Genomic DNA, 14,214 nt, shown 5'->3' with positions numbered 1-14,214 from the left:
GCAAAACGGGACGCATAGAAGCCGATTAAATTTCCAAAAGGAACAGAAAGCACCTAAAACAAAAACTAAAGTGGACTAACCGAAGTCGTAGAGAAAAAACAGTGCCAAATCAGCACGACTAAGACACTTCGCTACAAAGCGGTATCCCTCAAATATACATATAAAATGGAAAACTACGAGCAAAAGGGAAAAGACATAACCATAAGGTATGATAACGATCTAACGTTCCTGTCTCCCTTGTTGATCTCATTTACCTTCCGCTTCTCTCAATAATGACCACTAATATAATTTCCTCGCCTAAAAGCGGTATCTCATTATAACAAAACAGAAACTTCAATTATGCAAAGGTAATATACACTCAATCGCTACCAGTATTCCTCGCTAAGAAGCGGTACCTCCTAACAAAAAACGATAAACAGGCTTCGCCTTGAAGCGGTATCCCTTCGCACGAAAAGCGGAAACTCCCAATATGCCCAAAAATAAATTATGTACAATCACTAACACAAATTCGTCGCTATAAGCGGTATCTCCTCGGGTAGAAATATCGACCAACGTTCCTCGCAATATAAAGCCGTATCTCCTCGTTTGTGTAGCGAAAAACCCCCCAATCGGAAAAATATACGCTCATCTTACCACCACCATTTCTCGCTATAGAAAAGCGGTATCTCCTCGCTAACAAAGCGGAAACCTCAAGCACTCACTTTCCTTTCCCTTCCCAAACTTAATAGATATAATATGTTTATAATTTGTTTGTTTAACGAGCGAGCACAGTTAAGACTAGTAAAGGTCCTATAATTTATGCCCTAAGGTGTAAACTTCTTTCAATAAAGCGTGAAAAAATCTGCATAGATGAACTAACACCTTAGCAAGCCGCTGAAAGCGGTAACTTACGAAACAACAAAAGGAAAACTTCTTACGCTACAAATAAAACAGCAAACTCTAGCCGCGAAGCGAAAACCCTAAGCAGACGTGAAAGAGTGACATACGACTAATCTCCCGCGCCATAGGGCGGAAAAACCTCGCTGACAAAGCGGCAAAAAATGCTAGCATATGGAAAAATAACACCCGAGTAAACACGTGGCAAGCAGCAAGCAAAACGGAGGACTATATTCGGAAGTATAGAAAAATACGTAACAGAAAAATACGTAAACGCGTGGCAAAGAAACGAGTGGCTCGCAGGGCTCGCTGACCGAAACAAAAAGAAAAGCAAAAGAATACCTCAGGCTCAACTACTGGTGGCGGAGCAGCTTCAACAGCACCAGCTGGCTCTTCAACAGCCTCGTCAGGAACAGGAGCAGGCGGAGCAGGAAGGGCAGCCATGACATGAAAGGCTGGTGCCGGTCGACGGTAGATTGCAGCGACAGAAGCTTCCTTCACCGGAACGCGGGCAAAATGACAACGATCGAGGCAAAACACGAGAATTTAAGCAAAGAGACCGCAAAGCATCATACCTGCAGAGCACGGCGGAATCTGAAGGATATAGCTCAAATTCCGTGATGCGCTAATTATGTATGCAGTGAGAATAGTAACAGAGAGTACACAGGCAGTTTACTGCAGATCCTTCTGCCAGCGTAGGGACTGGTGCCGAGATATGCAATTGTTGTCTACCGATTCTAGAAAATCCGGTTGGAAAGTAAATGGAACATGCCTTTTTTGGGTCGTTCCAGCTTAAAATATCCGGAAGTAACGGAACATCTGAAAAGGTAGTCCTGTTTTTCCGGACGGAATATTCCAATCGGAAATTCGCGTTCCTTTTCTTTCAAGCCATCAGTTTGATACCAGTTTCAGGCCTTCGCGGTCGTTTTCCGGTAAATCGAACTGATTTAATTTGTACATATGGTAAACGCGATTCCGGGGCGAAATTTACCAGTCCTGAATTTTTGCGCACCATTTGCCTAAACCGTGGACCGACCGGTCCGCTCATGCAAATAGTAAACAACCAATGTGAATGTAGCTTGTCAACAGGCCTTTGGTCGAGCGGGGAACTTCCCTTTCCTTGCTATTTTTTTCCCCAAACAGAGAGCCTGTTCACAGGCTAATGTGAATGCGTTCCTCTCGCCAGGGCACCGCTATTATTTGCGACACAAAATGTATTTCTTTTTAATAAAGCTGAAAGAAACTTATTATGTAAACGCACAAAATGGTCTCGACTAGACTGGTTGGCGTCACGTGCTACGATATTTATAGGAAGGTTCTAATTATACCGATGGGACTCATGCCAAATATTGTAATAAAAAAACTAAAGGAAATACATTTTGTCTCGCAAATAATTGCGGTACCCTGGCGAGAGGATTTGGTTGTTTACCATTTGCATGGTTATATAATAAGTTTCTTTCACCTTTATTAAAAACGGCTGCATCATTTTCTCAGCCTCTGTTTGCTTTGTATTGTTTGTTTTTTCTTCGTCTTTTTTTTTCTTTTTTTCAGCACTGTCTTTAGTGCTCAGGTTGTAACATAATGTTCCAGGTTTAAACAATTTGAATCTTTTCATGATATATATATAAGAAAGCAATGTGAATTATACAATACTTAGCACCTTGACGCCTCCTGAATGCGTGCCATGGGATAGCCAAATAAACCTTGGTTTCTGTTACCCTCGGTGCCAGAGGCTTTTTTCTCGCGGTGGCGGGATCCTTCGGCCCCCAGGCCGAAGGCATGAATGGCGATAAAAGATTTCAAAAACCGGAATGCGCGCATGAAAAGTCTCTGGCACCTAGGGTAGGTTTCTATTGATCTTTTCCCAAACAAAACGTGAGATTCAAGTCCTAATTACGCAAGTAAAGATCCATTTTAGCAAGAGTCCAGTTTTAAGGAAGCTAGGGTCGCTAAAGAGACTAGGTGGAGCCATAACTAGATCTTCTTATAATTATAAGTTGTTTATTCATGGTTTGCCGTACTATATACAAAGCAAGAGGTTCTTAAATATCAATAAATGAGTTTTAATCTCAATAAGATAAGTGCGACACCATTGTGAAATCTAGAAAGTTGAACCTCATTCTTTTCATTTTATGTGTGTGTCCGAGCGCCCATGCCAGGTAAATTAAAGCATTGGCCCCCAATTATCCAGTCAAAAAGTGATGGGGGATGAATATGATTATATTGTAAGAGGTTCAAACAATCCGTTCTCGTGCTACATGGTATGGTGAAAGGAATACAAAATATTTCAAGTTCCTAACTTGGAAAACAGCAGTAAAAAGAAAAGTTACATTAGGAAATTACTCATTTCAGATGGAGAACGGACCACAGATGCTAATGTCATATATAACTGAAATATATATTAATTTTTATTCGGATCCGTTTATGACAAACTGACCGGAGATTCAATGAACTGACTTTACTGGCTGTCCCCAATTGTAGAGAACTCGTCAACAGTTCCTAAACTAAATGATGCCATGAGAGAGATGTGCGAGAGTCAATTAACAGTTTCTAAAATAATGTTTTCAGGTTCTCTCGATTTTCCAAAACAACAAAGCTCCGGGAACAACGAAAACGGAATATCTCAGCAGAGTTTTATAAAGTTTCTGGCCAGAAATAGTTTACTTACTGGTCGAATCGTTAAACTACTGTTACATTCATGGTGAGTTATCAACCTCGCAGAAAGAAGCTAAGCTATAATAACCCTCATAGAGTAGAAAGACAGGAATAGACGAATGAGCAAAATTTGGAGACCGATATCTCTAGTAAACGTAGACGTTAAAATAGGCTCAAAAGCTATCGCAAAGAGACTAGAAAAGGTCCTGCGTATGTAGTCCATCATGACCAAAATGCTTTTGTGAAAGGAAGAACGATTTTTGATGCAATTAGAACAATAAGCGACAGCATGGATTATACGGAAACGAAGGGATATGAAGGGATAATGTCCGTCACAAACTTTGAGAAGGTTTTTGACTCCCTGAGTTTGGACTTTCTTTTTAAATCTCTTGAACTATTTTGTTTTGGTGTCTCCTTTATATCGTGAATTAAGGCGTTTTATAAGAATATAGCGAGCAACGGGAAAAAGATTTATACCGATAAGTTCCAATCTAAATTATTGTTTGAAACGCTTTCTTCTCAAATCTCTTCCGAGCCAACGGCTATGACTGATATAACGAAATGTTCAACACTGAGACCGTTCAATTAGACTGGGAAAGAGTGTACTCATTACCTTTCATAATAACGGTGGACACAAAATGAAGAGAGTTTCAATTCAAAATACTTCATAGAATCTGCTTTACAAATGTCATGTACAGTTGTACAGTATTCTTCTTAATCATGTCGTTCTCCAGAGTAAATATCTGATTTTTCGTTCAAAGTTAAGTGTAAATCATCTTTCTCGACAAGCGTTTTATAAGCAAAATGCAAAAAACATCCCAAATCGAACGTTTTATTGCGAATAAAAATAACAAACTCCACTTCCAGCCCTTCCACAATAAAAAATGGTAACTTCGGCCTGCCGTTGATGGAACTTTAGCTGTCACCACGCTTCACAACAACTTCCACCAATGTAGTTTTTTCTTATTTGTTAGTGTTTGCTAGTGTCTTATTAAAAGTTTTTAGTATTTAGTGTTCGTGTATAGCGATGTAAGTGTGTTGTGCGTTGTGTTTTTGTTTAGCGTAGTAATGATGTAGTGATAGTACTAGCATTAATACTTCGTTTCCTCGGCTTTCCGTTATTATTGTTATGTTTTTTTCTTGTATTTATTGTCTTTATTTTTTTTTCTCCATTCTTTCTTTATTTCATTTTGTTGTTGTTGTTGTTGTTGTTGTTTTTGCAACTGTTGTAAAAAAATCTATAATAATAACAATAAAAAACCTGGCAACAGGTTAAAAACAACAACAAAAAAGTTCGAGTAAAATCAACTCCGAAAACCTTTAATATGTTTCGTTTCGTTTTACCCTGTTCACAGACCCTCTATTTTCTCTTCAAAGTCCGTCGAGCGCGCGTCATAAAAAAAAAAAACCGCTGGGGATTTAGTGACCGCCAGCGGAAGGGGTTGGGGGTGGGGAAGGAGAAAATTCTATTTTTGTTTCTAGCGCTTCGCGCTCGTTCTCGCTCGCCGATGTTTTCAAAAAGAACGAAAAGAAAAATAAAACAAAGTCTGTGTACAGGCTAGTTTTGTTCAGCCGTTTCGTTTTGTTTAAATAACTAACCTTTCGCAAAATGCTGTGCTGGATGTCCCCACTGCAAGCAAAAAATATCAGTTCTATAGTTTTTGTTTGGAAAATATCAGTTCGGCTTGTAAAAGACGTCTGCGTTGGAGGTTACTCTAGCGAAAAATAATCTTCCCTTGATTTTTACGTTCTTATAAATTATCTGGAGATCTGTTTTGGGAAATAATATTTCACTATTAAAGCTTCAGTAATTACCATGAATAATTGTCTTGGCCATCATTTTTTACCCCTAAATGTATCTACCCCCACTAAATAACTAAAAATTTGCTGCTGAATTAGGCTTTTTTGTAAACTTGAAACTCCTTTTTTAAATATAAGCCCACAGCCAATCGACCCTATTTGATGGACACACACAACGATTATTTCGCCTTCGGTCATCATTCAATAGGCCATTTGCACTAAGAGGTCATGTGACATAGTTTTCATGAAAATGAAAGTTATATGATTTTGCCTCGAAAAACGATTAGTGGGTCATATCTTAAACAGAATAATAGTGATTTGGTTTTTCAAACCCGCACCATTTTCTTAAAATGAGTAAGTTCCTAGCTGGTCACGTGACCAAAATGTGATTTCTAAAATTATGAATTACTTCTTTCTGAACACAAGCTTTGCACTTAAACTTCAAGGAGGATGTTGAAAAAATGATGTGGTAACGTTTACAGCACATCTGAGCGTAACTATCAAACGTTTAACAAGATATAAGCAAAAAGTAGTTTTGGCCGCCATATTGGAGGGCAAAAGTAGGCCCTCCAACATGGCGGCCATGGCGGCCAATACAAATCATACTGCTTTGTTGAAGTATCAAAGTGCCATAAAATATCTCCCTTAAATGCGTTTCTTCTCAAATTTCGGGTGTAAGCTAATTTTTATGTGCTCTGTTAATTTTTGGCATCAGCAAAATTCCAACTCATTGTTTAAAGGAAGCATTGGTCACGTGACCAATAGGACACGAGCTGTTTCAGTAGTTTCTCTAGATGTCCCCACAGTTTCAAATCAGTATATCTTATTTCATGTCAATAGTCCCGTTAAAACACTTTTCCTGAATTTTTTTTATTAAAGTTTGCCAAGTAAAACAGAACTGCAAGATAGTACAGGAACGCAATTTACTACAGATCTTTGACCTGCGTAGGGACTGGCGGCGAGTGAATGCGTTCCCGTGCTCGCCAGGGCACCGCTATTATTTGCGCGCCAACATGCATTTCTTTTAGTTTTTTTTATTACACTATTTTGCATGAATCCCATTGGAACCATTGGAATAATTAGACCTTTCCTGTTTTGTGCTTCTATTTTTAAGCATGTCTCATAAGCCGCTACTGTTGTAACATGTTTCAGGTTTTATCTGAATTGTAACAATTTAAGTAATGATCCGGGTAAAAAGGGAAGCAATTTGTCTTGTTGTGGCGCAATACGCTTTCCTAGCATAGAAATGTTTTCATTTTTACGCAGAGAATGCATAACTCTACAAAAAGGCAGTTTACGAAAGAAAATGTATTGAACTCCACTTTTAAAGGGTGTATTCTTGTGTTAAAACATTTCGACCAGTCACAAGAGTTGCAAACAATGGCGAAGAAATGTTCACAATTTTACACGATCCGCACATACGATTTCTATGTTACTTAGACTCAGACGAGATTTTGTTATAAGGAAGTTGGATAGAAAAAAAGGGATTAATATACATGCTGCTTTGCAAAGATTTCGTAAAATTTGATGTTTAAACCAATCAGAACCATGGTAGAGACAATAGTAAAGTTAGCACCTTTTTGCATACCGACGCGTTCACTGCGTTTTGGTCCTTTCCTTCTTATCTGGACCATTACTTCAAAAACCTTCTTCTTGATGCAGAAAAAAGCCTCGGACAATACAATACTTTGTCAATTAATACCTCTTATGCGTGCCACGGTATAGCCATTTTAACAAATAAAGTTTCGGTGTTGGATCCTGCGCCGAAGGACGAACCCACGGGTGGCGATAAAAGCCACCGGATTTGACCAAAACCGGAATCCGCGCTCTGACATCCAGAGAAGGTTTTCAGCTTTTAAAATCTCCTCGTGTTTTCATTGATTCTTTTGCCGAGCGAAACGTGCGATTAGAATCTTAAGCAAGTTAAGCTTGCCATGGTTACTAACAAATAGTACTCTTCGACAGCGCCTTTTTCAGCAAATTAAGAGTCTTGTTTTAAGCAAGCTGGGGTAGCTAAGAGCCTGGGTTAAGCTATAACTGGATGAGAAGTTGATATCAAAATTCTTCGTTCTCTTCTTCAGTGGTTTTCGTGGCATGTCTGTAAAGTAGCTATTTAGCTAAGCACATTTGAACGCGTTGAATAAAGGTTATAGCATTGTATTAATTGCTTTATATTGCATTGTATTGCATCGCATTGCTTTGCTTTGCATTTTATTAAATTGTAATGTATTATATTGTATTTTTTGTTTCCCAAACATTTCTGACATTGCCTCCAAAACTAAAAAAATCCGATTTATTCCCGAAATATTTGGCAGTCCTCTTAAATGCATAGAAAATGATCTTCAAGTGCGACGCACAAGGGAAATTATAAAAGGGAATCTCCAATCTTTTCATATCTACCCCTAATGCATTTTTTTTTTCTTTAACTCGTTGAACAGGAAGTAACATGCCATCAAGGATTCTTACAGGCAAAGATGACAACGGAGGTTCTTAACTCAATGGAAAATGTTAAGTGTAACGAGGTGGCAGGTGCAATGTATGCGTTTCCGAGGATAACACTTCCAAAGAAAGCTATCGAGGCAGCCAAGGTATCATGTCCTGTTTCCGGCCTTCATTTCTAGTGCCACACTGCAGAATACTGTCAGTAATGGATATCCTAGGTGTACGGTAATTCCAGAACCGGGGAATTTTTTTCTTGCAGACTGATCCGGAATCAGTTCAGGGGTTTGAAATTCGGAATTCAGACCCGATTGTTCATAAGATGGATAGCTCTATCCACCGGATAAATTCAGTGGATAGGTGTGTGCGAAACCAATTGCACTATCCACTGGATAGAGATTTATCCGGTGGATAGCGTTATCCACCTTTTGAACAGCTGGGGCCTGCTCTACATATGAAGCCCGAAATCTCGCTAACGATTGGAATCTGGAATCCAAGTTTCAAGGACAAGGAATACTGAATCCAGAACCCGCCATCCGGGATCTACAGCATAAAATGCGGAATCCACAACGTGCGATCCAGAAACCAAGATTCTCGTTGAAGCACCTTATATTAGAAGAATGCCAACCCGTTTCTCGCCTTGTCAGTTTTCATAAAAGGCGTTTTTCGGTTAGAAAAAGTGAAAAGGACGCTATATGCTCCCACCTTATTAAGGCTGCTGATAATGTCCTGCGAAAGTTAAAATTTCACTTTCTCAACTTTCCATATTTCATTGCTAAATTCCATATGTCGTATCGATCTAGTAACAGCTCCCAGTAAAGGCTTTATCGAGGGACTCTTTGAAATACAGATATTCCCCTCACAAGGAAAGTATGTATGTGGTCTGTTTGGTGAGCGAAGTGTCAGGATTTTGGGTGGACAAAAGTAATGTGTAGATTTTTTTTGAGTTTACTGAGTTGATTGTATTGTCATTGTTATTTAGGCCAAGGAAATGCCACCAGACGAGTTTTACTGTTGGCAGGCGCTGGGGAAAACTGGAATTTACATGATTCCTGGTCATGTTTTTGATATGAAAGGTAGCGGTAACAACTGTTACTATAGGTATAAGATTTGAATTAACAAGGGCCATCAACTTCAGGTCGGAATTTTGATGATTTTAAAAACCTCTCTGTGATATCATTTGAGCCCTTGTGTCACAAGGTTTTCACAGGCTTGTCTAATATATTTAGATTGATTAGATTGACTGCACCTTTAAATTTGAGACCCCTCTTTCCCCCCAACCCCCCAAAATTCTGCCTTTGTACCACAGGAACACCAAATTAGGATGCGTTCTGACGAACGCAATACGGGTATACACAGATCGGCCCATAGCCGGGGTGATGAGGGCTTAGTGGAGGGCCTGCAAGTGGGATAAAGTTGGTGTTTACAAATAGAAGGGCTTACAACCGAAATTATACGGTATGGACCAGAGCTTAAACTTACGTGGGAAAAGGCGTCCTAAAAGCGACTTGTCCGTAAAAGCGACGTTCTGTCAGCGTGTGAAAGTGTGATGAAATTGGACCAAAACGTTTTGATTTTTCAGACCCACTATCCATATGAAGGACTAATAACTTAAAACGGTTTCATGTTTTAATCTTTCTTGGTAGGATCACTATTCTTCCTTCTGAAGAGACGTTCGCTCCAATGTTTGATCGACTAAGAACCTTTCACCAAGAATTCATGGCGCAGTTTAAGGACACGAACTGACAAGATGGATTTACTGGATTTAGTTTCCAGTGATGACAGTATTCAATCCAGACTATTTGATATGTCTCCATCCTCATTTATCAGGGGAAAGGTTTCTGATGTAAAATATCTGTTTGAAGAAGCGAAACTCTAACTTGTTTACAAATTTCTATTTCTCGAGAAAGGCTAAATAGTTTTGATGACTCTTCATTCATCTATGATTTTCAAAGTTTTTCAATTGACTTCCCTTCCCAGATTTGGCTATACATTATCTCCAAAAAAAGGCCCGGAAATGTTCAACAATAGTGGCAGAAAGAGTCTTGAATCTATATATCTGGCAAGCTGTATACAAATGTCCTTAACCACACAACGAGGAAAAACAACATTCTTATAATCCTCTCCTAAAATTGTCGTGGAAAAAAAAAGAGACTTTTTTAACAATCTTCTGACTTTTCCCATCTTTAAGACACTGAAGTGTCTGAAGTGTGCTTTTCCCATTTCAACGTTTTTCCGGCCCATTCCTTGTGATATTCCAGACACAGATAAGAACGTAAAGAAATCCTGTTTATATAAATAGCAACTTTATTGAAGTCTCTTTAAAATACTGCTTTTACTAACAGCGGTATTTTCCAATCAAAACAAGTCGCATTATTAAAGTAGATATCGCGTTGTAAAATAACAAATTAAGAACTAAACAATTTCTGCGCTTAATGTACATAATGGATATATTTCATGTTTTGCGACCACAATCATAATGACTAACTCTAAACAAGGAAATGTAAAGGGTATCTTTTCATTTTGGAAGCATACTAAACATAACGAAAAGATAAACGAGACTACTAACCGACTCTGTATTGAGTTGTAGTATTTGACGAAATACTGTGGTTCAACTCATCAATGGTTTAGATTTTGTTTTCCTTTGTGTTGCGGTATGGTTATGTGCGATTGAGTATCAGAGTTTAAAACAAAGGAAAAAAGAATTTGAACCAAAGAAAAAAATTGCACCACAACATTTATTTACGGCCTTTTTATCGAACTTTAAAAGCCGCGATAATAGTATACAATCAGCTACGGTTTTTTATTATTATTATTATTTTATTATTATTATTATTATTTTTTATGAAGATAAAGAAATCATTAGTTGGCTTCCAATTGTTAAAACAAAGTCAAAGCGTATGAAGAGGAATATCTCGGGCATTTTGTCTTCGTTGACGTTTAAATAACAGCAGGAGAGCTTTCCTAAACTCTGGAATTCTGATTGTGTAAACGATGGGATTAACGAGCGAGTTCATCAAATATAGAATGATTAAAGACAAGTACAAACGTACAAATTCCTGGGAAGCCGAAAGGAATTTCATGATACTAATCAAAGATTGAATAGAAAGAAAAGTAAGAACTGCATATGGTAAGCACATCAGTAAGGATACGATAGTCATTATGAATAATGTTACGGTCAGTTTTCTTTGTCTGTTGGCTGCACCATGGTGCTGAGGATGCGCTCCACACAAAAATTTAACAACAATGGAAGAGTAAGAAACACAGATAACAAATAGACACAAACAACAGTATGATCGCGAGAAGTAAAGATAATACGACCATTCCTTCCCATATGGCCCAAGTACTAAAGTGGCAGTTGATACCATTGCAGCTGAAACCCAGGCACCAGCAATTGTTACCCCGTAGACCCACTTTTTGATGAGGCGATGCCTGAAGGGACGAATTGTTGCATGCATCCGATCTAATGAAATGACTGCAATGTTTGTTAGAGAGGCCAGAGGAAACCAGGAGAAGGGAAAGATAATTATCGCATTCAGTTCGGGGTTTAAGTTCATTTTCACAATGTCGCATGACAGAAATGAGAGGAGTCGAAATGATTGAAGGTGAGAAAATCCTCCGACAAACATATCAGCTATGGTCAGGCTTATAACTAGGTACATGGCACGAGTGCGAAGACTGCGGTTTTTTATAAAAAGAATGATTGATAGAAGGTTCACTGTTACTATAGCAACACACACGGTAAGGAATACAGCAAACCAGGTGATGCACTCGGATGAAGATAATTGCATGACTTGTTTTCTTTTACTCCTTTTCGCTTCACACTTTTACCCGTTCTCTTCTGTTGTTCGTCTACCTTTAGAAAGAATTTGAATTGAATAAAGCTTGATTACTTAGAAAAGAAAAGTAGGAGGTGAACAAACAAGGTTGACGTCTGTTTTTCAAAGATCAGTAATGAAGATACATGAATAAATAATTCGACGAATTAGGAAGCTCACCTTTAACTTAGAGTTTTTCAAATTGCCTTCGCAAAAGCTGAAGTGAAAACCCTTGTTTTCACCTGTGGAAAAAATATCAGTGACGTTTGAGGGAAGATTAGGATTAATTGGTTGACTAAAAGTTGAGGGCATTAAATTTCGTCTCAGCGCTGAATGTTTTTAAAACTAATTAACGTCTACTCAGCGCTCGTTCACCTGAGTATAAATAATAGTAATTATCATTATCATAATGGTGGCGGTTTATTTACAGCATTTCCAAAGAAAATGGCTCTACATCTGCTGATAAAACATATTATAGTATATCTAACCGATTTTTGGAAAACCAACCTAACGAAAATTTGCAGTCATTTGACTGAAAAGGCGTCAAAAGGCAGTTTTCTAGATCTAGATCTCCTTTAACTTAGTATGGCGCAAATTTAATACCTCCTTCTTATTACTCTTCCAAAAATCTTTGATGCTATTTAATCTTTTACTGAAAACTCAACATTTTGCGACATCTCTTTCCGTTAGTATTACGAAGCCAAAAATTTTAGTAGTCAGTCCTTTTTTACGAATGACTATCAAACCTGGGAAGTCACGGAAAGGTGAAAAACCGACTTCAGAAAAACGTAGAAAAAATAATGGACTAAAAGTGTCGAAAATTGAGATGAATCGAACATTTTTCATCGAGGAATTTTTTTTCTCTAGCTTTAGAAATTATTTTTAGACAATTATACTGTGCTTCTTCGAATTATCGCTTTTTTACAGAAAACATTCAACCGTTGGGTGTCTCTGTACCACACCACGGAAAAGGTCAAAAGGTCCTATGAATGTCCTAAACAGCGGTTAAGTCGGGACAAGGTTTAAAAATATTCGGTTCTTAAATAAAGGCGCAACTCTATCATACCGTAATTAAAACCTTTTTGTCAAGTTGCATTTTGTTTTCTTCTTGTGTGCAACCTTTCACAAAATGCAGTTTGCTGGATGTGACAAAGCGGAAAAAAAGACTTTGCGAAATATCAGTTAGGCTTGTGAACTGAGGTGTCTGCTTTGGACGTTACTCCGGCAAAGAATAATCTTCCGAATTCCAGCTCGATAAACGGTCTTAAAATTATCTGCACACAGTGGGAAGTATTGTTTTAAAGATAAAATACTTTTAAAATATTGGCTTTTGCTTGTTATTTTTTCCGCATAATATATAACACGTTCTAAAACAAAACGCGATAAAAATTCTACAACGATAAAAACTTGCAAATAATTGAATATTTTACCAAACATTATCCCTCCCTGGAAAATTTGAGCTGAATGAGGCAAATTTTTTCATACTTAAAGGTGTTTTCGAAGGATTGTCCTTAACTTGCGCTCTCCTGTATTGAACACGATCATGAGATTATTAGATATAGGGCAAAAAAAACTCCGCTTTTACCATACTTCAAACAGGCTGGCAAATAATGATTTGTTTAAGATAAGTATATCTATCGCTCTACAACTGGTATGTTTAACAATAAATTTATGCTCACTGGCTGCATGATACCGCAGTAAAAACCTTTAATATGTTTCGTTTTGTTCTAGCCTGTTCACAGACCCTCTATTTTCTCTTCAAAGTCCATCGAGCGCGCGTGATAAAAAAGAAAAACCGCGGGGGATTTGCTGACCGCCAGCGGAAGGGTTTAGGGCTGGGGAAGGAGAAAATTCTTTAGTTTCCTTTCTCGCGCTCCTCGCTCGTTCTCGCTCGCCGATGTTCTCGAAAAGAACGAAAAGAAAAAGAAAACAACGCCTGTGTACAGGCTAGATTTAATTTGTTCAGCCGTTTCGTTTTGTTTATAAATAAATAACTAACCTTTCGCAAAATGCTATGCTGGATGTCCCCACTGATCAAGCAAAATCGTATATCTATAGTTTTTGTTTCGAAAATATCAGTTCGGATTGTAAAAGACGTCTGCGTTGGAGGTAACTCCAGCGAAAAATAATCTTCGCTTGATTTATACGGTCGTATAAATTATCTGCACATCTGTTTTGGGAAATAATATTTCACTATTAAACTTCAGTTTACCATGAATAATTGTCTTGGCCATCATTTTTTACCCCTATTATATCTATCTCCACTAAATAACTAAAAATTTGCTGCTGAATTATGCTTTTGTTAACTTGAACTTCCTTTTTTAATCAGCCCACAACCAATCGACCCTATTTGATGGACACACACAACGATTATTTCTCGTCCGTGCATCATTCAAGCAAGGTAGGACATGAGCTGTAGTTTCTCTAGGTGTCCTTACAGTTTAAAATTATAACTTATTTCATGTCGATAGTTCCTGAATTTTTCCTGAATTTTTTGATAAAATTATGCCAAATAAAACAGAATTCGAAGTGCAAGATAGTACAAAAGAGAACACAATTTAACTACAGATCCTTTTTCCTTCGTAGGGACTGGCGGCGAGTGAATGAGTTCCTCTTCCCAGGGCAC

The 14,214-nt window shown here is 38.0% G+C and overlaps 1 protein-coding gene across 1 annotated transcript; it reads left to right on the top strand.

The window, feature by feature from the left end:
* The first annotated feature begins 7,805 nt into the window (after nucleotides 1–7,805).
* On the top strand, nucleotides 7,806–9,516 carry LOC140925224 (alanine aminotransferase 2-like). Its single transcript, XM_073375214.1, has 3 exons — nucleotides 7,806–7,919; nucleotides 8,753–8,871; nucleotides 9,417–9,516. Exons 1-3 carry the CDS (start codon nucleotides 7,806–7,808, stop codon nucleotides 9,514–9,516), a joined length of 333 nt encoding a protein of 110 aa, XP_073231315.1.
* The last annotated feature ends 4,698 nt before the right edge of the window (nucleotides 9,517–14,214 follow it).

Source organism: Porites lutea, chromosome 2 (genome assembly GCF_958299795.1).
Source record: "Porites lutea chromosome 2, jaPorLute2.1, whole genome shotgun sequence".
Taxonomy (NCBI): domain Eukaryota; kingdom Metazoa; phylum Cnidaria; class Anthozoa; order Scleractinia; family Poritidae; genus Porites; species Porites lutea.
The sequence above is the reverse complement of the archived record's forward strand: the minus strand, read 5'-3'. Positions and strand labels throughout refer to the sequence as shown.